At 47.6% G+C, this 18,076-nt stretch overlaps 1 protein-coding gene across 1 annotated transcript; it reads right to left on the bottom strand.

Moving 5' to 3' along the window:
• Positions 1-95: 95 nt before the first annotated feature.
• On the bottom strand, positions 96-17,802 carry ajm1 (apical junction component 1 homolog). Its single transcript, XM_086170601.1, has 2 exons — positions 17,619-17,802; positions 96-6,369 (listed from the first exon to the last, which is right to left on the bottom strand). Exon 2 carries the CDS (start codon positions 6,313-6,315, stop codon positions 3,037-3,039), a length of 3,279 nt encoding a protein of 1,092 aa, XP_086026727.1. The 5' UTR covers positions 6,316-6,369; positions 17,619-17,802; the 3' UTR covers positions 96-3,036.
• Between the last annotated feature and the right edge of the window lie 274 nt (positions 17,803-18,076).

Raw genomic sequence — 18,076 nt, 5'->3', positions numbered from 1 at the left:
TTTTTTTTTCCCTTCTTTTAGAGGTGAGGCATATATAATATAATCATGATTGTGTAACTTTACTAAACTATGATTAAAAGGTAATGCGTGATAAATTTTCTGTTTTTTTCAATGAGCATTTTTGTTTTTTTGCGAAAGACAATCTGTAAACATTGGAGAAAATGACCGGTGTCGCCGAAGTCAACTTTTCATCTGACGAACACACGCCGTGAGTCTTTACTTCTTAAAAAAAATGCGTATCCACAGTCCTTTTTGTCAGTGTAACAGTGCACTACAGCACACAAACTACGTGTATTTGCTGTTTTCTCTCCAACATCCTGTAGGTCCCCATTTCATCTTTCAGTGCAATGTGTTCCACCTTACACTGTGCATACACAGGACTTAAAAAATATCTGTCATTTGAAACGGTGCAATCCAAACTTGCAGTATTTCAGATTAACTGCGTACGTTTACTTCCTGTGTCCGGACCAAAAGTGTTATTGTTTGAAGTGACCAACAGGGGGCAGCACCCAGAGTTCCCATTCCATTTATTAGATATGGTTTATAAATAGACACACCCAGACACATAAGTTGAAAGTATAAAAAAATACAAGAGTACTGGATTTTTCTGGACATTTTTAGTGAGGTCTCTTCTTTCTTCTTTTTCTTCTTGTTCAACCACCTCCGACGCGTCCTTCTAACTCGGGTGGCCAACACAAATGATCTTTTTTTTTTTCTTACACAGCATTTGCAGTTTTCACTTTCACAAGTTCATTCATCGAGCAAGTCAGTGTTATGTTTAGAAATGAGATCGCGGAGCGTAGAAAACAGAGTCACATGCAGCCGACAAGTTTTTTTTTTCTGTTTGTTTTCTCCCCCATTGAAACCTGTACAGCACGTCCTGTCAGCCAGACGAGTCAATAAAATGATTCAAGTTTCATATTTTCTTTTTTAAAACTCACAGGAGGGAAGAAGGTTGGGAGGAAAAGGAGCGGTGAGATGACGAGATGAAAACAGCTTATTCAACTTTAAGTGAGGACTGCTCCGTCATGTGTTTCAGGTATATCATCACTTCTTATGAGTCTGGTAATTAGCATTTAAAAAAAAAACATACAATATATTCTAGTTTAGGTATTTAAAAACCCATCAAGTCATCATCATCATTATCGGTGCACTGTTAGGGAAATCTGGGATTTAGGGTGCTACGGCAAAATCAAACATTGTTATTCATCTTAAAAAGAAAATAATAATAATCAGGCGATGCGGCTGAGTTCCATGTTGTGTTCGAACCAAACAAAAAAGAGGCTGCTTATTTTTAGGAAAAAATAAAACAAATGTAGACGTCACTGCCGTCCAATTGCCGGCGGGTTAGCATTTTTTAAAAGTCGCAGCGCTATGACCGATAACCGTCACCACGGCAACAGTCATTCACTCCATCACACGTCACATAGACACAATCGACCTTTCACCCTCTCATTCACACATCCGCAATTTAGGGTCCCCCCCCCCCATTGAAGGAAATTATACTTATATTTTTTTATATTTAAATTACACTTTTATAATCCTCCATTTGAGGTTTATATCCTTGAAATAAACTCAAGTCGGTAACTGGGTTTGGTTTGAACACAACAGAGCCGATAAATTAGCAAAAATGAAAAAAAAAAGAGCAATATAAATGACACGGGTAATAAACTCAGTGCAGCACAAATACACAACTAATGTCTTTCTCAAGCATTAACGTATCGAACGCCTACTGTGCCAGATCCGGCTCACCTTTTTCTAAGGACAACAACTCCTGCCGCTAGTTTATAGATTTTCATTTGTAAATATATCTAAAAAATACAACTTATCAACTTCAGCTTTATAGGAAATTGCATGACGTCTTGGTGTTATGTCAAGTTTTGTTGTTTTTTTTTTTCAGCTTTATTATTTTTTTTTATATTCAGCATATAACTTTCACTATTCACAGTGTTTCAAACTGATGAGTACAGACCATCACCTAATGTGTGGTTGGTAACTGCCGCGTCAATATTTACCTCGGAGGCATTTTTCAAGTCCAGTATTGCTCCCATAATTCTGTCGAACAGAATTATAGCGCTACTGAGTTGCCCGTCTCCAAAGTACACCGTTGGACTTGTTTGAGTGGAAAACGTTCACTTTCAGTATTAACTCCTAGTCTAAGTAACAACAATATTTGTGCCTTTTTTTTTCTTTTTTTTTCTACAAATGTTTCAGCACAACTGTTTCTTTTTCATGTTTTATTATTTCCCTATGAGGATTTATGTTGCCATCAACAGCTTATCTTCACTTCAACATAATCAGAGTACATAATATAATATAATATAATATAATACAATATATAATTAAATATATTATAATGTGATATAATATATAATTAAATATATCATAATGTAATATAATATAACATAATATTATATATGTATTATAATTGAATGTCATGTAAAACAACTCCCTACAGAAATGTGGTACTTAATTCATGAAGCAACTTTGCATAGGAAGTTTTGATTTCTATTTATCTTTTTCTTTTTTTTTTTCTTTTGCTAAGAAAATAACGTGTATTTTGTGCATGATTCTCCATTTAGATTTTTACGAAGGAAAAAATATTCATGTCACACCAACTCAAGCTGACTTAGGCTAAATCAAGTTCGGAGTAAACGCGGTCGTATTCAAAATGTCGGAAAAACTCGAAACACCAGAACGTCAGTTTACAAAACCCCCGGTGGTGGGGGGGGGGGGGGGGATCGTCTGGAAACAGTAAAATGGCCCCGTGATAGAAATAAATTACTTGCGGTGAATAAAAAGTATGCAGAAGTGAAAACCAAAAAAAAAAAGAATAAATAAACAATGTACTGTACTTGTTATGCACCCGACGGGAAAAATTCTGATAAAGAATAATACTGACCAAGCTGACATGAATATATATCATTCTGATAACAAAATACTCGTCTACAAATGTTTGTAATCGGATTAATATATAAATATGTGTACCAATATATATGTATTTCTATACATATATATTTACAGCAAAAGAAGCCTTTAAATGATGTCGTCGAGGAGATGTGGGGTTCCTACCCAGTCCAAAGTCCTGGGTTCGGAGGCGGCCATGATCATGCACATAAACTGTTTACCGGTCCTCTTGTCAATGGGATAAATCGTGGTGGGCGTGAATCTTCTGTTGCTCTCGACAAACTCGCACAACTGCTGATACACCTTGGGGTACTCGTGGCGTAGGAACACCCCCCGGATCCTCAATTCCCGTTGTATGTTGATGAAGCAGATTTCCCTGGCCTTCCTGCCCTCCTCGCCCTCCTTGTCGATGTCCGCTGTTCCGGGCGGCGGAGTGAGGATGAGCGTTTCCATGTCGCCCTCTTTCCTGTGAACCTTTCGGTCGGGGCTGAAGGAAGCCAGTGCGATCTTTGCATATTTTCTAACAGTCGGAGCTTGGTTCCTTGGCGACGGCCCGTCGGGCAGTTTCTCGCCGACAGCGATGGATACATTCAGGATGAAACATTCATTGGGGTCGTACTCTTTTCCGGCCTCCTGCAGTTCCTTGCAGTAGTCCCCTAGGTTGTCCCTAAAGCTTTCGAGCTCCCTAAGGGACAGGTAGGTGGGTGACATGGGTAGACTGTCCAAGCCGTACTGCAGGAAGTTACTGGACGACGCGGGGTTCGGAAAACCGAGGAAGAGGACGCCTCTGCCTCGAGACAGGTAGCCCACTTTGGCGATACGGGAGAAAGCCTTGTGTACTTCGACGGTCTCCCGGCAGTGTTTGATGATATGACGACACGAGCTGCCGATTCTTCCGTACACGCAGCTTTCCTTGTGAATGTCCCAGTCTTCTCTGCGGCAGTTGCGCGAGCAGTAATAGGTGTAACAGCTGTGGCAGGATTTGAAATATAGGCAAGCATTGAACAGAGTCTCCGTCCTTCTGCACTTGTTGTTGGAGCACATCATCGTGTCGTCCTCGTCCGGGCTCTGATCGGGCGAGCACTCGTCCGCGCTCTTCATCGCATCGCTGACCCCGTCCATATCTTGGAAAGCATCCGGATTAATTCTAATTGAAGTGGGCTGCTTGTCGAGCGGAGCGGGTTCATCTGTTCCGGCCATCGAGCTCTTTCTGGACAGCGATACGGCTTCTTCCTCGTCTATTAGCTTCTTCAGCTGATCCAGTATGTCCTCGCTCGCCCTCCGACTGGGCGGCTTGTAGTCGGTCACCAGATCTGCCAGCAGCTCATCGAGCTGCTCGAGGCTTTGCTGCAGTGAGGCGTTATCATGTGTTTTCTCTTTGGTTGAGCTTTCAAAGTCATGCTGAGCCAACTCTGGACCTTCTGTGCTTCTGGAGTCGAGAATGTCCCAACTGGCAGACCGACCCTCGCCCTTATTAAGGTTCCCGGTTCGAATGTCATTATCGGTGATTGTGATCTCCGGAGTGACGAACCACAGTTTGCTCGTAGTGCTTTTGGACGTCTCCGTCGGGCTTTTATCGATCAGCGAGTTGTCAGACATTGATAGGGCTGCGTAACGCCTCGGTGAACTCGACAGATTGACCACCACCGGCTGCGGTTTATCGCCTGCGGCTCCCGCGGGTTTCCTGGAATCCAGAAGGTCGTCGTAGCTCTGACCCCTCTGAACAGGAAGAGGCTGCTCCCTCTCCACACGAGAGTTGAGGATGTTGTCCCAGGATCTTGAGTAGGATTTGGAATCTGTGCCGATTCTCTGAGGCTCTACACACGGGTTGGCGTACCAGGACGATAACGCAGGCTCCTGTCTAACTCTAGTCGGGGTTCCTTGGGAAACGTAAGAAACGGGATTGGTGGAGTATCCGGAAGCATCCGAACCGTACCAGTCGTCTGTTTGTGCGGGAGTGACCCTGGCGTGTTTGCGCCCCTCTGTGTAGTATGCCCTTGACGGTATGTGGTGCTCCGGCGGCATGGCGTACATGTCGCCGGAATAATAAAACCTCGGCGGAGCGGTCTGGATTTGATAAGACCTGGGATCGTCACCGTAGAATATCCTTGTCGGCGGCGTCTGTATGATGTACGGCCCTGGCTCACTAGCAGCATAGGGTTTCGGATACCCCGTCTGTACAGAGTACGGATAGGGTTCCACGTCGGGATAATAGGGTCTTGTAGCGACGGCGTGCACCATTCGAGTCCTCGGATCTTGCACATATTGCACTTTGGGAGTATACGCCTGCCCCGGTGTGTAGTGTTGATCTGGAAAGTACGAAGTGGGCTGAGGAGGAGCAGTTGTGACGTATCTCCCTGGATCATCTGCATAAAAGAACTTGGTTGGCACATTGGGACTGGAATGAGCTCTGCGTTCCCTCCCGTAGTAATCCCCTGACGAAGGCATTCTTTGCAAAGGAATCTCCATGGGTTGTATGTAACTATTTGGCATGCTGCGGGAGTACTGATAAGCTTGCCTGCTCTCCGTGCCTAACGAATCAGTGGGCGTTGGTGTTCTGGAGTAAGAAAAATGACGTGGCACGGTGAGGCTCCTGCTCCCCCCACTGTGGTGCCTCTGCCAGGGTATGTCCACGTGAGGAGTAGGCTGACCCCGCCCGGGTTGATGGGATGCCGCGTCGTCAGGTTTGATGTCCACCCGACATCGGACATGCGGGCTGGTGGCCGGCTTGTCCAACTCCGCGTCATCGTAGCCGTCGGCGCCGTAGTGAGCGGAGTATCTGCCGCTGTCACTCATCTGCGGCTGCAACTTGATGGGATGTACTTCATGCATGTGAGCCCTAGTCGCTGCATAGGAGGATTCCCTTCGTGGCGACACTTCGGGTCTCCAGCGGGAGTCCCTCGGAGCCCTTTGAGATTCCCTACCCTTCCTCCCCGATGAAGAGGGTCCTTCGACTGACACGGAGGCCAGATTGGTCTGGACCCGAGGGGCACTTTTTGACCTGGTCCGTCGTTTTTGTTCGGGGACGACCACCTCGCCGGCCATATCCGCGGCCATCGGTTGCGGAGTCAACCTGTGGCTGAAAATGTCCGGAGCGGAAAAGCGATACCTCTGCTGGCGGCCCGAGGCATTCCAGGCAACATCTGGATTGGTTGCATGCCTGTCAGCTTTTCTGTATGGGGACTCCATTGAGTATTTGTCTGTTTTGGGGTACTCCAATGACTTATAGTCAAAGGTGCGGCAGTGCCTCTTGTTGACTTTCCTTTTACTGTCCTCCAGTGTGCTGCAGTTTAAGGAATCACATTGTTTGGAGAGTTGCAGAGACTTGTAGTGTGAAGAAATGGGGATGACTTTTATATCTCTATGCACAGTTGATACCAGTAAATCAGGTGGGCCTGTGCGTGTCATCTTAAAAGGACTTCTCTAGTTTTCTCCATCAAGATGTTTGAGTGTTGACCTTGCCTGTAAAGATAGATAAGAAGTATTTCAGTCAGTGAAGAAAACACATTGGAAGCGGTTTCCTCGACCATCATCCCGTTAGGTGTTTTAATTCAGGCGTGAAACTGAAACGGATCGATACGAATCCAAGAACCCGGAATGTGGCTGCTTCGTTTATAATATCTCCTTTTTTTATATTTCCTCCATCCTTCCATCGCAGCCTCCGTTTCTGTGCAGCGTTAAAGCTACGCTCAGTGCGTAGCTATTATGAGCAGCACCGGAGTTATGACTTTAATCAGCATACTTCTCAGCATAATATTGTTAGCTTTATTTGTCTGAGTTAAAGCTGTTTTATTGACCCAAATCATGCACACTTTATATGATACATTTATCCAAGCATTTCTGAAGCTCGAGCGTGGCGGCGCGACAGAACCCCCCGTGTCTGTGGTTACCACGTCAACCTCCCCACAGTGAAACGCTGATGAACTATAGCGCGTTCTCTCATGCGGTTTGACGTCACCGTCATTCTCCGCCGCCGGACGTGTTTGCAGCGAATACAGCCAGAGAGGCCACCAACATGTTTTTTTTTTTTTTTGAACCGGTAAAGTTATAATACCTTGATCATAATTGCCACTGTGCCGCCCTGTAGAAATAGGCAGATTTATGGCAAGTCATTGGTGCAACGTGCGCTCCAACAATCCCAGACATGCTAATGGACTTGTATGTAGATGCCTTTCCCCGGGAGAAGAGTTAATGTTGCCTTCAAACAGCTGCAGGTGGCTTGTTAAAGCCCAAACAGCTGTGCCTGGTATTCATATGCATTGCCCTTGAATACAAACCCCAGATGCCGTCTGGGGTCCAGATGAGTCACGCATTTTCACAACGCTTTGCACCTGAATAACGCTCGTTGCACCCCGAGGCGAAGAAAAAGTCCTCCGCGTAACAGCGTCTCTCGAGGTAATGAACTGAACAGGAAAGCTAACAATGAAATGAGAGCAGAGCAGCCTCTTCCTGATGTTCCTCGGTCCTGCAGCTGGGATTACCCTCCTTCTCTACGCCGACCCCCTTTCTGGAACAAATGACCGGCCTCTGCTCCAGGCCAGGTGGAGCAGGGTAGCGATAGCTCACAGGCTACGCTTGGCTCCGGCTGCCGTGCTTTTAAAAAACATGCGTGAGCGATGCAGAGCGGCGACTTAGTCTGACGGGTGTCGACAGACGATCCGAAACAATCCTCGGTGGGGACGTCGGCCTGTCCGGTTGAGCTTCTTCTTCTTCTTCTTCTTCTTCTTCTTCTTCTTCTTCTTCTTCTTCTTCTTCTTCTTCTTCTTCTTCTTCTTCTTCTTCTTCTTCTTCTGCTTCTTCTTCTTCTTCTTCTTCTTCTTCTTCTTCTTCTTCTTCTTCTTCTTCTTCTTCTTCTTCTTCTTCTTTCGGCTTTTCCCGTCAGGGGTCGCCACAGCGAGTCAACTTTCTCCATCTAACCCTATTCTCTGTATCCTCCTCTCTCACACCAACTACCTTCATATCCTCTCTCACGACGTCCATAAATCTTCTCTTTGGTCTTCCTCCAGACCTCTTGCCTGGCAGCTCCAATTCCAGCATCCGTCTACCAATATATTCTCTATCCCTCCTCTGTACATGACCCAACCATCTCAGTCTGGCTTCTCTGACCTTCTCTCCAAAACATCTAACATGTGCTGTTCCTCTGATAGACTCATTCCTGATCCTATCCATCCTGGTCACTTCTAAAGAGAACCTCAACATCTTCATCTCTGCAACCTCTAGTTCTGCCTGCTGTCTTTTGGTCATCGTAACAGTTTCTAGTCCATACAGCATCGCTGGTCTCACCACTGTCTTGTACACCTTTCCTTTTATTCGGGCTGAAAGTCTTCTATCACATCGCACCCCTGACACTTTTCTCCACCCATTCCAACCTGCTTGGACCCGTCTCTTCACCTCCAAACTCTCCGTTGCTCTGGACTGTTGACCCTAAGTACCTGAAATCCTCCAGCTTCTTGATCTCCACTCCCTGTAGCCTCACCGTTCCTCCCGAGTTCCCCTCATTCACTCACATATACTCTGACTTGCTGCGACTAACTTTCATTCCTCTCCTTTCCAGAGCATACCTCCACCTCTCTAGATTTTCCTCTACCTGTTGTCTGCTCTCACTACAGATCACAATGTCATCCGCAAACATCATGGTCCATGGGGATTCCTGTCTAGGCCTGTCCGGTTGAGCTAAAAGTATAAAAATAAAACCAAATCTCGCCAACGGTGAAAGTTCATTTAAGCTCCTTGCAGATGGAAAATGACAAGTGGCCTGGAAGGGGAGGGTCCTTGCGTTCACAGGTGAAATAATGCACAGGTGGCCGCGCGGACCTCTGGCCTCCACTCAAATAACAGAGACGGATCGGTTATTACGTGCACAGCGGACGTACCCTACGCAAGCACGGCGGGAGACGCCGACCCCGATAGAGCAACTGGTCGAGCAGACGCTCAGACAGGAGCAGATGGAGGGCGAATATGGCGCCGATGCTGCTCAGCATAGCTTTGTGTCAAACGTTTGTTAGCTGCGTTTGAATGTCTGGGATTTAACAAGAGGTCATAATTACTGCTCCGGCTCATGCAAATATTCATGGCCGATGTCTGGCCTCTACTTTTGCACACGGGAAGGAAAAAAACAAAGAAATGGTGGTGTTTCACCGACGCATAACCAGGAATCACCTTAATGTAAATGAAGCGTCGTCTAAACGCGAAATACGGAGAAGAATTCAATTCACAACTTCCACAAATAAATTAAATATTGATGTGATCAGAAGATGGACTGTCACAGCATTGGTGGGCAGGTTGATAGCGTCACATTGTAAAGAAAAGGATCGAAAGGGGTTAAAATCGAGGCACTTTTTTCGTTTTGTTTTTTTTCACAGATTCGGCTGCTGGCGCGTGACGAGCGTTACGACGCCGTGTGTTCCGCTGTCAGCGGCGTGCAGACGTTTCGCGGGCTGCTCCTGACAAAGCCGGCAGCCGGAATCCAAAAACGGCAAATAGAGGTAATGACGGCTTTCTAGAGGTCTCCACAGAGCTGGGACTCATCACGCCACACCTTTATCTATAGTCTTAAATGTTTCATTATGGTCTGTTAATTCATATTTATTCCTTATACCTGCTTTGACGATGCCGACTCATCGTGCAAGATTCGGTATCGGACGATAGTAAACGGCTGCGATACATCTTGACGTGAAGCGTCACGAAAGCGCTCGGTCTAGACGGCGCTCATTTCCTCAAAAGCTCGACAGGGAAGCGAGGAAACGTGGCAGTTCTGAGGCGGCGCCCGCGAAACGTTTAATACAAATCTGGGTGAAAACCATCGCAAAGCGAACGAATCTCCAAAGCCGCATTTATTTAACCCCAAGCTTTCTCTGCCAACGCCCAAACGCTTCACACCGAGAGACAAATCAGACGCTACAGGCTCGCGCAAGAGGAGGAGATGAGACTCACGTTTCTCAAAACGCCAGGAACGAGAGGAAGAACTGCGTCAAAAACATTAAATATGAACTTCTGCATGGCGAAGCGTCCCTCGGGCGAAAACACAGAAGCCCATGTTTCTGACGGCGTGTGAATGTCTGAACGCTATCTGGTGGAAAGCGCTTTGAAACCGTGAAGGTGTGAACGCGCCCTCTAAGCGGAGCCTGTTTAACCTTTCACGCGTTTTCACAACAAAGGAAACAACTGCAACTTTATTTCCGATTCTTGTGAGCGGCGACCAGCCTGGACGCGATCGGCCACTCTGAATTTTCCATCCCGGCCCGGGGAGGCTCTCGGCGCCTTCCAAAATGGACGCGACTATCGAAAACGCAGACCCCTTTCCAATTTTACCGTTCATTAATTCACCGCCGGCGAAATTGCGGGAGGATCCTCTCATATGGAGGCGAGCGGTCGACGCCGTTAACCTCCGCCGGCGAACGCACTCCAGTTCTCATGACGACGAGCCGAGATCCGCGCTGGAGGACCCCCTCCGGCGGAGGTGGGATCGCCGCGCCACTGGAAACACAACGGCGTTGCATCCGGTCAGTGAACGCAGTCTGCACATTATTTCCGACGCTTTGTAAGGATTCCTGACCCCCCTCTGGAAATATCTGTCCTCCCGAGCAGAACTAATTCATCCTCTCCGGACCGATCCTCCCCCAACTGGGGCCGTACATCACCGCGCTATGTAACCGTGCACCCGCCCCTCTCGTCTTCATCCCCGGGCGGCGTTGCTGTGAATCACTGATGTCCGGGAGTTAAACAGTCGATAGGATTTGGTGTAACAATAATATACTGCTCAAAAAAATAAAGGGAACACTTGAACAACACAATGTAACTCCAAGTCAATCGCACTTGTGTGAAATCATAGTGTCCACTCAGGAAGCAACACAGATTCATTTGGACTTGTTTTAAGGACGTTACATCAAAGTTGGATCAGCCTGGAGTTTGTTTTTACACTTTAATTTTGAGTGTGATTCCTAATCCAGACCTCCATGGGTTGATACAATTGATTTCCATCGATCATTTTTGTGTGATTTTGTTGTCAGCACATTCAACTGTGTAAAGAGCAAAGTATTTCATGAGAATATTTCATTCATTTAGATCTAGGATGTGTTTTTTAAGTGTTCCCTTTATTTTTTTGAGCAGTGTATATCTGCCCCTTGAAAAGGAGGCTGCTGCTCCATACTTAGCGTCGTTAGCTCCGTCAGATGCTATCTCTGTGATTGACCGTCCACTTCGGAGATAAGTCTCGATTTTGATCAATACGTCGACACTTTGCTCGAATTTCCGCGGGGCTCTTCTTTTATTTCCTCTCACCGCGTTTGATAAGAGCAATTTTGAGAAGAGAAAGTCTGAAATAGTGAGAAACGAGTTTTAATGTCTACTGAGGGAAAGGGGGGTTGGGGGTTCAGATTCGTTCGGATCGAGGCCGGGACAGCAGCCGCCCGAGGTGATCCGGGGCGGCTCCATCGGTTTTGCATCGATTCTGGGATGAGAAGAGCAGGGCGGCGCTCTGGTAATGTTTCAAGCTGCGCCCAACAATACGCGGATCTCTTCGTCCGATGAGTTAATTAAAAAACACGTCAGTCACGCGTAAGAGTCAGCGCCGGCCAGAAGGAGAAAGCGAATGTCAAACGCGTCACGAGCTTCGATCTTTCCATTCGTACGTTTTTATCGTTTCCTCCGTAAATGTCTCCGAAGCGCCGTCCATGTCCGCTGCGACAAACAACCGCGTTCGATAAGCAAAGTAAATGAGCACGAAGGGTTGAGGAAAAGGCGACGACACTCAAGGAAGTAAAATGAGATAAAGGAAATGATAATAAGAAGCAAACACTTGAATTAAGAGGTAAAGAACCCGAATCAAAGAGCGAGCAGGAGACGAAAATAGACGGAGCGTCCGCTGGTCTTTTTGAAACAAACACCTCGCTGTAATTCAGTCGATTTGAGATCAAAATACAGCGTGAGAATATGAAATGCCAAAATGACGTTATTCCAGCTCCTCCCCGACTGGACTCTTTCGAGCGGCGAAAATTAAAACGTCTCGCCGAAGCCGGTGGATTAGACGGATCGAAGGAGCCGGACGTTTTCCCCGGATCTGGTGTTAAACACTGATCGCTGTCATGTTCCCCAGATGATTCGAGCTTTAAGTTATTACCGTCCCCCCTCCTCGCCGACCGTCCCGTCTCTTATAGTCGCGCAAAGGTTTTGACCTCAGGAACCTTCAGCGCCAAGATCTGACAGCAAACCGTCTCTAAGCCGTTCAATCCCTCTCACCGCTGACCCGCAGATCAGCGCGGCGGCGGCGAAGGAGCCTGCGCTCGCTGCGTTTAAATACTCCACTCCCAACCAGGGTTTCACTGTGCTGCGTTTGTGTTCATTCATTCATTCATTCATTCATTCATTATCGAGACGGCTCATCCTGTCATTGGGTGAAAGACAGGGTTCAACCAGGACCATCATACATTCACACGTCATGTAGAGAAATACAACCATTAGCTCACTCATTCATACGTCTTATAGAAATAAACAACCATTCACTCTTTCATTTACACGTCACATACAGACATGCAACCATTCAGTTATTCCCATATCATATAAAAAGAGCGGCCATTCACACCTTATATAGAGCCATGCAACATTCACTCTCTCGTTCAAAAGTCATCGAGAAACATACAACCATTCACTCACGTTATGTTGATTCGCGCAGCCATTTACACTGTTATTCACACATCATATTAAGATTATATTATACATATTATCAGCCTCTCATTCAAAAGTCATACAGAGACATGCAGCTATTCACTGTCTGTCAGACAAATGTGGAGATGTGAAGCCTTCACACACTCATTCTCGCTTCTGCAGAGAGAAACACAACCGTTAGCTCACTCATTCACTCATCATATATCAGGGGTCAGGAACCTTTATGACTGGGAGAGCCATGAAAGCCAAATATTTCTAAATATATTTCACTGAGAGCCGTGTAGTATTTTTAACGTATAGCAAATTAAATACGTCTTACTTTTAATGCGACCTCTGGTGCTGCATGGATTTGTTGAAAGTGCCGCTTTATATTTGACCGTTTCATCAATGCAATTTTATCATCGCATATTTCACAAACCGCAGATCCAAATGCAAATTCCTCTGTCCACGCAGCCTGGCATGCACGGTTATCATCGTCTGTTTTTTCTTTTCGCCATCTTCTCCGTTAAAAAGATTGAAGCGGATAAACTAGTCGGATATCTGATAAAATTGATTCCTTCACCTTCACAATGACCCGGACGTGCTCGGAAGCCTTCGGTTCCTGGCGGGTGACCCGTGAAATTTATCTTCAAAACTCATTTCTGTTTACTTTAAAATGACACAGTATTATGAGGAAATATCACAAGATTTTTTTTTTTTCAACTCAAAATTGTCTGGGAGCCATATACCCTCACCGGAAGAGTCATATATAGCTCGCGAGCCATCGGTTCCCGACCGCTGATAAAGAGACACGCAACCATTAGTTCAGCCATTCACTCACTCATTTACACGTCAAATATAGAGAAATATAACCATTTACAAGTCGTATATAGACATACAACCATCCAGTCTCTCAATATTCTGAAAGTGGAGCAGAGCTGGGGGTTTTCTCCAGGACACGGCCGATGTGTGTTGTGATGCTCCAGCTGGAATCACAGTGAATGTTAAAGCAGACCCCTGGGGTCTCACAGCCGCCTCACACACACACTTACAAATGTAACTGGACTGAAATCATACTTTCATGGCGGGTGCGACGGTATAAGTAAACACAAAGCGTGTACGACCTCGGTGTGACCTCTGCTCGAGCGGTAATCACCTCAAAACCGTCGTGCGTCCCGTTTATTTGCGTGGATAATGGACTTTGGAGGTCGAGTGGAATTCTTATAGATGTCATAGATGTTATATGCTTTCCTTTACTGTGAGGGTGTAACGTGTTAGCGGACGATAGAAGAAAGGCTCCGTTCACGCCGCGCATCCGGACGCCGTGTCATAAATCCTCTGATTTTTCTCTTACAAATGTTATCGGTTTTGCAGAGTTTTCCAAAGTTTGCGGAGCAATTCATCAAAGTGGCGGAGCGCAGCTATCAAGATGGATTGTTTCCTAAAGCGAACGCGACGGTCGCCCAAAAATGCAGCCGGGGAAACGCGGCGAGGAAAAACCGGCGGGATTCGTCAATTGGCTTTTCTTCAGGACTCCTGGTGATGCGTGGCATCGATTTGTGAATCAAAAAGATAATTCATCCGTCTATCGTGCACTCACGCTCGCAGGGTGGGGTCAGGGGGCGGAGCCTGTGCCGGCCGTCGTACTGCGGCGCACCGCCACTCCAACGTGTAGAAAGACATACAACTCACTCATTCACACGTCATCTAGAAATATACAGTAGTCCCTTTCCTTAGCGGGGATCACCTTTACTTATCTAATTTTATTTTATTTTTCACTGATTTTTAAGATAAGATAAAAACAACTTTATTTATGCCGAAGGAAATTGTTGTGCCAGAGTTTCAAGCAAAACATAACAATAATAGATAATAGTAGGAAGGAGGGAGAATAAGAAATACATTAAAATATAAAGTGTCAAAGTTAAGGCTATCAAGTGTTTTAAGGTCTTTTCTTGACATACCTTGGGTTTCTGTGCTATAAATGTATTTTTCCGTTGTTATTATTTCAATTACTTTTAGTGTAAAATAAGCATTTTCTAGCCTAAATAATTTTTAAAAAGTAAATTATTACAAGAAATTAAAATAACTGCTCTGTACTGTAAGTAGTGTAAAGCAGAGGTGGCGTGCGAAGAAAACACAGACGCTTACACTCCCACTATTTCACATGAGATTGAACGCGGTACGTTATTGGCTGACGGATCGGAGTTGACCAACCAGAGCACGGTGTTCTGTATCCTGGGCTCCGATTGGCTCAGCGACTGTAGCTGCGCGTCTCCTTCGCACAGCATGGATTCAGCATCTCGCCTTGTCCATTTCACAAAGATGTTAGATTGCCACTCCACGCGCTCCTCTGTCGTGTGAATTTTACAGGAAATGTTTATCGGACAAGCCGACGTAGATTATTGAATTTAAATTGATTTTTCTAATATGCCCAGTGACGGCAGAGAGTCCACATGTAAGAGTTTAATATGACATTTAATTTGCATTTAAATGCTCCACATGAATTTACTCTGTGTTGATCAAGCCGCTACAGAGAGGGTCAAGGTGAGCCGATGCTCGGCAGGGAAGCTGCCAGGGGTTTTCAGGTGCTGTCACGTTTAAAGGAAGTAGTATTGTTGAATTTGGGAGGCCTGAACAGGAAGTTGACGTGCAGACAACTTGAAAAAAACAAAAAAAAAAAAAAAAAAAACACACCGTCGCGGGCGGTTCGTTGACGGCTGTTGCATCATGCTACTTCTCACTTCCGGCCCCTTTTTTGATCACAGCAACTGGCCGTGGACACACACACACACACACGCGCGCGCTGCACGCTGTTACTGTGCTAGAAGTTGCAGCTAATTTTAACCATGTAGCCGTGGGGGGGAGGAGGTGGCTACATCCCTCCACAGTGCACGGTGTCAATGACAACAAGGCTGGGGACGGCGGCAGGGTTGAAGACCAACACGGCGCAACTCTGAAGCTTTTGGATATTAATCCTGTGATAAATGCAACCCTCCCCTTCCCCCGACGCGTTCGCCGATAATCCCCGAGATTAAAAAGCCGTTCTTTGCCGAACCCGACGAAATGCGCGGGTCTCCGGCGAGAGGCGCCGGGTCTCCGCGCGCTTCCTCTCCTGGCTTCGGGGCCTCACGTTTCGCTCGTGATTCCTGGCGGCCTCGGCGTCACGTGCAGCGGCCCCTTGACTGAAGAGTCCCGTAATATCCCGAGTTTCCTCCCCGTTCCTGCTTCCGTTCGTCGTCCGACTCCCAAAGTTGCGGCCCTGAAATACATCTAGCCTCTCAGTTCGGCGGCTCAGAGGCTTCCGCGGCCTTTTTTTTTTTTTTGGACGCGCGCTGAACGCGGCACATAAAGATCCGCTCCTGGCGCTGAGCGTCAGCTGCCCGTCTTCCACTTCTTTCATAGATGCGTTCACTGACCTGCTAAATCAGATGAGACTCCACGCGCCGCTCACTTTCCTCCATGTCCCCGAGATCAGAGCGGTTACAGCCCTGTTTAGGAGGCCGTGAAATGAATGGATGGCCGCTGCACGTGCTCAGTACCTCCCGCTTTCTTTTTGGGTTATGACACACACACACACACTCACACACAGACACACATCTTGCTGTCGTCGTTTTGATTCGCAAGACCTTAAATCTGGTTACTGGAAACATTCATTCATTCTGTCATTCATTATCAATTGGTTCCCGAAACTTAGGCTCGCCGGAGTGTTAGCGTCTCTCCCTGCTGTCATTGGACGAGAGGCGGGGTTCAGCCTGGACCAATCACAGGGCCCGATTCACTCTCACATGTCATATAGACGTTCACCTTCTCATTCACATATATAGAGAAAAACAACTATTCACACATCAACACATCATATATTCATACGACCATTTACTCTTTCACTCACACAGGGTTTCCAGTGAACCTCCTGCCTGTTTCTGGAGGGTCGGAGGAACCCGGAGAACCCGAAGGAACCCCACGCAGGAAACCCACAGAGCCGTCCTGCTGGAAACACTCCAAATATTGTTGATAAGAGTTCATGGGGTTTGTAACCGTACCTTCCTCGCCACCGCCGCCGCCGCCGCCTGCCGTCCGCCGTCCGCCGTCTGACACCCCAGAACAAATAACGCAAAAATAGGACTGCGATTTGATGAAATCAGCCAACATATTGATCTGCCTATAAGAGGATTTTGCTGCACTTCACGCATTTATTGAATGAGACGGAAGCCGCCGCCGCCGCCGCCGCCGCCGCCGCTGCTTTGACCCCCCCCCCCTCGCTCGTCTGGAGCACCGGATCCTTTCCGGATTCCTCCTCGGCGAGGCGGCCGACGTTGACCCATCTGACCTTTACATGTGCAACAACTGAAGATGAGGCATGACACACACACACACACACACACACACTTTACATGTGTACGATTGTTCTAGGAAAACTATAGCTTTGTGGTCATTGATTAATTATTGTCATTTATAATTCAAGCCACTATTTCACTTCCTGCAACATAAAAGGGTTGGGGGGGGGGGGGGGGGGGGGGGGGGGGGGGGGGGGTCAGTGATTTTGTGCCCAGGGGCCTCATGCAGCCTCCATCCCTGCCTGCTACCTTCCTGCTTATCAGAGTGTGTGTGCGCGCGTGTGTGTGTGTGTATGTGTGTGTGTGTGAGAGAGAGATGCTCGGCTGCAGGATGTGGTCATGCCTCCCTTCCAGCGAATATAATCCGAATTGTCCCGGCGCACCGGCTGCACAACCGGGAACCGAGCCGAGCAAACCTCTGCAGCCGCCGCCGCTGCTCGGTGCTCCGGTTCCGGTTGCCCCGATGCTCCGGTTGCCCCGGTGCTCCGGTAATCCGGTGCAGATGATGCTGACGGTCCCGATTCAGCCCGTTGAAAAAAAAAACAAAAAAAAAACGCTTCCCCGGAACCCTTGCCTCTGCAGCCTCCGTGCACGCCAGGACACACACACATACACACACACACACACATGCACCCTTCCTATCCATCCGTCCCCGCCGCAGTCGTGCGGTGGCTGATGCGGGTGCATCGACACGCGTGTGCCCGGCGTGAACGCGCACGGCGCTCCGGTTCTTACCGCGTCCGCCCGGGATCCGTCCATGGCGCGTCCGGGATGCGATCCGAGGCGGCGCGACGGTGGTTTCCCAATGACGACATCGGACATGTGCAGGAGGCGCAGAACCTCCTCCTCCTCTTCCTCCTCTTCCTCCTCCTCCTCTTCCTCTCCTCCTCCTCCTCCTCCTCCTCTTCCTCCCAGCCGACAGGCCTACATCGTGATTGCTGCGCAACCCCGCTGCACCATCCGCATCTCCCCTGCTGCTGCAAGCACAGCCTCCTCCCCCTCTTCCTCCTCTCCTCCCTCCCTCTCCATCCCTCTGAGCGCTCCTGCAGCAGTGACAGCATCGACCCCCCCCCTCCATCCCTCCATCCCTCCATCCCTCCACACACAACCCCCCCCCCCCATCTGTTTGCCTCCAACTCCCATAAAGATCACCGGCCGCCGCCCGGAAGAGCAACCTTTCTCTGGGGTGACCG

This window comes from Fistularia commersonii, chromosome 23 (genome assembly GCF_037954325.1).
Source record: "Fistularia commersonii isolate RoL2024-O1a breed Wild chromosome 23, RoL_Fcom_v1.0, whole genome shotgun sequence".
NCBI classification, from domain to species: Eukaryota; Metazoa; Chordata; class Actinopteri; order Syngnathiformes; family Fistulariidae; genus Fistularia; species Fistularia commersonii.
The sequence above is the reverse complement of the archived record's forward strand: the minus strand, read 5'-3'. Positions and strand labels throughout refer to the sequence as shown.

What these genes read in the sequence shown, in the direction of transcription:
- ajm1 (XM_086170601.1), bottom strand. Translation starts at nt 6,315, where the DNA reads ATGACACGCACAGGCCCACCTGATTTACTGGTATCAACTGTGCATAGA.